We start from the raw sequence: 5,548 nt of genomic DNA, 5'->3' as shown, positions 1-5,548 counted from the left end.
CAAGCAAAAGATGGAAGCATATTACAACAAAAAGGTCAAGAACGAACGATTCAAGCCAGGAGACCTAGTTCTCAGAAACAATGAGGCCAGCAAAAAGGAAAACCAAGGAAAATTAGGCCCAAAATGGGAGGGGCCATACACCATCCTCGAAGCACACAAGGGTGGATCCTACAAGCTGGGAGATCTAGAAGGCAAGAGGCTCCCAAGGCACTGGAACGGAAAAACTTTAAGAAAATTCTATGTTTAGAAAGTTTGGTTTGTGGCAAAACAAAAACCTTTTGTAAAAGCAAATGTTGCTTGAATGAATGAAGTTACTTTATCAAACTTGTCTTTCTATCCTAATATCAGGTTGAGAACCTAGCAAAAAACTCCATGGCAAGGGCCATGTAAGGGGATGAGCTCCCAGGCCATATCGCTCAATAGGTTCAAGGGTTGAATGGACCTATATAAGGGGTGAGTTCCTAAATCAATACAACTCCATGAGACTTATCAAAGAAAAACCATAGTGTCTCATAGACAGGTTTGAACAGCCTACACCAATCGTTCCTTAAGTCTAAAAAATGTACCCAATAATCAGACTTACGAAACCAAACAAATCACAACGAAATAAAAGAAAAGGATAGATACTACGTCTTGATGATAAACACTAAGGCAAAGTGACTGCAGCACTGAACCCTTTAAAGTGTAAAAAACATAAAGACAAAGTAAACAAAGACAAGGCAAGAAAATAAAAACAAACAAGCCTATCAACCAAACATACAAACCAAATCAGAAGCTACCCAAAGATCAACCAACAGGTACCGAGCTTGAAAGGTTAAAGGCTTCAACCCACCAGCAACTGTACAAAAAGCCTGAAGGGTTGAAACCCCACAAAACAAAACCAAGCAAATGGAACCAACAAAAACATCAACGACAAACATCATGTCATAAGTTAGAAAGGCCATAAAAGACCTTCATAAGACAGTTAAAGCAAGCCCTAGTGACTTGCAAATAAAACTAATGTTCAACAGCCATATAGGCCCAACCAACCAACCATGGGAACCTTAAGGGTCCCCAAAACCTAAACATTGTTTAAAACATTACAAAACATAAAATGTTTGCTAAGAAAGCTACGAATAAATGTCAGTTATCAGAGGGCTTGGAACCTTCACCCTTAGACTTTTTAGCTTTCTTTGTCTTCTTCACCTTCACAACTTCTTCACCACCAACTGCAGAGGTTTCCAAACCAGCATCTTTCGAGGTTTCAGGCAGACTCGAAAGGGTATCATCACTGTCCCCGGAGTAAGACCTCTTCTTTGACAAGGAACCCAAAACCTCAGCACAAACCTTCTCATTTAACCCCTCAGGCTTCAACCCCTGTAAAACAGACAAAGGCTTACCAAAACAAGAGGATACCTCATGAATAAAGGGGTAGGTTAGCCTCTCCATCTGCTCAACAGAAGCCTTGAAGACATCAGAAGCCTCAGGGCGAAACATGGGTGATTTCTCCAAAGGTTGCCCAGATTCATGAAGTTTATAGCCAGCAGTAAGGCCTTGATGCTTCCCCAGGTTCAGCAGCTTTGTGTAAACATCACCAAGGGCAGAGTTAAATTCCTTAGAGTGCAAAAGATAAGTCACAATCTGCTGAAACCCATGCTCGATCAACCACTGATTATCCGCAGTCACCTGACCAACGGAAGCCTTCAACCCCTCCTTTTCTTCACGAAAAGCCTTCTGCTGGACAGATAAGGCCTCTCGGTCAGCCTTCAATTTCAACAAATTTGCTTCAAAACTTTTCCTCAGGTCACCCATCTCAATGGCATGCATCTTCTTCAGATCCTCAATCTCCTTCTTCCAAGCTGCCTCCTTCTCTGCAAACCCAGCCACTTCCTTCTTCATCGATGCAAGGGAGGATTTCATTTTGTCTTTCTTTTTAGAAAAATCCTCATACTCCCGCATCCTTTGGCGAAAGCGTGTAATCCCTTGGGGAAGCATGGCTGCAAGGTTACAAGTAGTTAAAACCATGCGAGATAACATAGTGTCATCATCCATCTCAGCAATAGCTTCACGAACGGAAGGAGGAGCAAGATGACTAAGAGCATCTTCACAAACAGCAGCATCCTTAAAAGTGTCATCATTCTTAACCAACCAAGTAGGCACATAAGTGCCCTCAGGGTTCAACCCTTCAACGTCTCTGCTCGACGATTCTTGAACAGGGGTAGCAACACCCTTCTTCCCTCGAACCTTCTTACCACGCACAACTAATTCCTTCTCCTTCTCAACCTCCACTTCAGCCTGATCCTCAGAAGCCTCGATATCATCACTCAAATCCACTGGCTCAGTGGAAGTGGATTGAGGAGCAGCTTTCAGTAAACGACGAGATAACCGGCGAGTTGAAGGCTTGGGAACATTGGACTTGGTAAAACCCTTCGCATTTGCAACACTGACATAACCTGAACCCTCAAACCTCTGCTCAGAGGTCCTCACAACAACATTTTCACCCGGAACAGTCGGAGCATCTTCAAAAACCACATCGGACGTATCGTCACTCTTGATGAAGTCCAAAGCAGACATAACTGCCAAAAAACAAATAAAGAAAATAAGTCACAAACAAAGTAAGATGAAAAGGTATAAGGGAAAAAATGCATACCAAGGCCATTTCTCATCAACACCGGATCCCGATCAACTTTTGCCCAAATATTACTAACCCCTAAAAGCACTAACAAATGTTCGGGAAAAGGGCGAACCCTCGAAGGGCACCCCCGAATGGCTGAAAGAAAGGCATCATTCAATTCAGACTCGGAAGGCTCCGGATCGTTGAGAACAGCATCCGGATGCCTCCACACCATTTTGAAAGGAATAATGGATTCAGAAACCCAGAAAAACGTATTCTTCCATGATCCAAGGGTTGTAACCATGGATGAAACAAGACAAGTATCAACCTTTGTGTTCTCAAAAGTAAACCAATCACCATTTTTGGCTAACCGGAAGAACCTCCGAAAGAGCAACAATGAAGGATCATAACCTAAAGCACGACACAGCACTTCAAAGTGCAAAACCCTAGCCATTCCTTTCGGATGAACTTGCCCAAAAGACACTCGATAATATTCAAGCAAATTTAGAACAAAAAACGAAAAAGGGTAACGAAGATTAGACCACTCAAAATGCCGACAATACAAAGCAATAAAACCAGGAATCGGTTTGTCAACGGAAGCATCGCAAGCAGGGGCGGTCGGATTAAACTGTTTATCGATACCATATTCAAGGCAAAACAGGTCTACCTCCTCTTGTGTCAACCGAGAAAATGACCTCGCTAAATCCTTAAGGGCACCCATGATCGAAAAAAGTAAAAGTGAAAACGGAGAAGAAAACTAACCTGAGGGAGGAAAAACTGTGAATGATTGAAGGGAAAATGATGAAGTTTTGTAATTGTAAAAATGAATATAAGAGTAAAGTAAGGGTATTAAAGATAAAAATAAAAATCTCTGCCAATCCGCCGCCTGACACATGTCCAATCAACTGTCAAATCGATTAAATTTCAAAATTCAAAAAAGTAACCGCCTCAAACCCTTCAAGCCTCCAAACAACGAACCCTTGAAGCCTTTAAAAGACATGCATAAAAGTCAGAAGTCTTTGAGCCTAATACCCCAAAAACCTCTGACTTGGGGGGCTGACGACGGGGGTAGCCCAAAGACAAATAAAACCATTAATATGAAAAGAGCTTAAAAGGTTGAAAGGTTCATCGGATGAAAAGCTGCATAATGAGTGAATCGAGGAACAGTAACTAGTCATGTCCACCAACTCATCTCACCAACTCACGCTCACCAACTCACAAAGTCAGAGCAGGTCTGTACAGGCACACCCTATTAACCAGGGGTCCAAAGCCTTGAACCCCAAAAGGGGAAACCCTCCATAAGCAAACAGGTCTCACTAGTATAGTCCATACCATTTCGAGAAGTGTCTTCCACTATAAGAAGACAGCTCAATAACACTTCAAAGACATTCCGAAAAGCAGAGAGATTCCTTAATCTCTTGACATTTGAAGAGTTCTTGTCACTTCCAAATAACTCTTCATCAGATTCATCTCATTCATTCTATTTGCTTTCTTTTCTTGATCCGAGTCAATCTTGGAGAAAGAACTTCAAAGCAAATAACTCAAATATACTAGTGAACCTCCTTCCACGTTTTGCAAACGTGGAGGGACCCCGCGACCTGCGTTAGGCAAAACCAAACCTTTCAGCCCTTTTGCCTGACCAGTCCAGCTACCATCCTTGGTCCCGTGTTTGTTGCATCAACAATAACCATTGTTTAATCATAACTTTTATTTGGTCATTATCCTTTATTATTGAAGACACACAATAATTTTTTACTTTCTCTTCAAGTTTTCTCTGCATTTTCTTTCCATCCTTCAGGTTAGTTCCAGTTTCCCCTATTTCCTTGTTTTCTTCTTATTTTCTGCAAAATGGGTGCTCGTAAGGATTTGGCAAAATCCTTTTCTCCATTGACCCAAGAAGAGATAGAACTATTTTGCATGGAATATGGTATTGGGACCAAGTTTAAACCAACTGCTCCTGCGTGTGACGTTCCGATTGATAAATGCCCGGCATGTTTTATTGCTCTTTATTGTCGTCATTTTTAGTTTTCAAACCTCCGTCATCCATTTTCCCTCTTTGTTTTAAATTTGTTGGAGTATTACCGAGTCTCCTTTGGTCAAATTCATCAGAAGGGCATGGTTAGGGTTTTACATTTCGAAGTTCTGTGCCGTGCCCTTAGTTATGATCTTTCACTGTTGCTTTTCTGTCGGTTTTTCCGTTTGGCCAAAGACGGTGATTGGTTCACCTTTGAAACGTCCAAGGTTGATGCTTGTCTTATTTCTTCCATGGTTACCACTCTTGGTACTTGGAAGGATCACTTTTTCTGGGTCTCTGATTCTATTGTCCCCTTTAAGATGGTGTGGAGGCACCCGGATGCTGTTCTCAATGAACCGGAACCCTCTGAATCCGATTTGAATGACGCTTTTCTCAAAGCCATCCGGGAGTGCCCTTCAAGGGTTCGTCCCTTTCCTGAACATTTGCTAGTTCTGTTAGGGGTTAGTAAAGTGTGGGAAAAAGCCAATCGGGATCCGGTTCTGATGAGGAATGGCATGGGTATGCATTTTGATTTTTACTCCTTTTGTGTTTTCTTAATTTATATCTTATGTGCTTTTTGTTTTGTGGTTATTTTTAGTCATGTCTACACTTGATTTCATAAAAAGTGACGATACTTCTGATGTTGCATTTGAGGATGTTCCAGTTGTTCCTGATGAAAATGTTGTAGTTAAGGGTGCTGAGCAAAGGTTTGAGGGTACTGGGTATGTCAATGTCTCCAATGTTAAGGGTTTTTCTGAGCCTGTTGCTCCCAAGTCTTCAACCCGTCGATCTACTCGCCGATTACTCAAGGGTGCTCCTCAATCGACTTCTACTGAACCAATGGAGTTGAGTGATGATATTGAGGCTTCTGAAGATCAAGGTGTTGAAGTGGGTATTGAGAAGGAGAAGAAGTTGGTTATTCATGGGAATAAGAAGACTCA

General features: G+C 41.9%; 1 protein-coding gene across 1 annotated transcript; it reads right to left on the bottom strand.

Moving 5' to 3' along the window:
• Positions 1 to 902: 902 nt before the first annotated feature.
• Positions 903 to 3,815, bottom strand: LOC110884608. Its single transcript, XM_022132326.2, has 2 exons — positions 2,630 to 3,815; positions 903 to 2,555 (listed from the first exon to the last, which is right to left on the bottom strand). Exons 1-2 carry the CDS (start codon positions 3,312 to 3,314, stop codon positions 1,123 to 1,125), a joined length of 2,118 nt encoding a protein of 705 aa, XP_021988018.1. The 5' UTR covers positions 3,315 to 3,815; the 3' UTR covers positions 903 to 1,122.
• Between the last annotated feature and the right edge of the window lie 1,733 nt (positions 3,816 to 5,548).

Source organism: Helianthus annuus, chromosome 10 (genome assembly GCF_002127325.2).
Source record: "Helianthus annuus cultivar XRQ/B chromosome 10, HanXRQr2.0-SUNRISE, whole genome shotgun sequence".
In the NCBI taxonomy this organism is placed as follows: domain Eukaryota; kingdom Viridiplantae; phylum Streptophyta; class Magnoliopsida; order Asterales; family Asteraceae; genus Helianthus; species Helianthus annuus.
The sequence above is the reverse complement of the archived record's forward strand: the minus strand, read 5'-3'. Positions and strand labels throughout refer to the sequence as shown.

Coding starts and splice junctions, on each gene's coding strand:
- LOC110884608 (XM_022132326.2), bottom strand. CDS start 3,314: ATGGGTGCCCTTAAGGATTTAGCGAGGTCATTTTCTCGGTTGACACAA. Junction 2,556..2,629: donor GTTGATGAGAAATGGCCTTG/GTATGCATTTTT, acceptor GTTTTTTGGCAG/TTATGTCTGCTTTGGACTTC.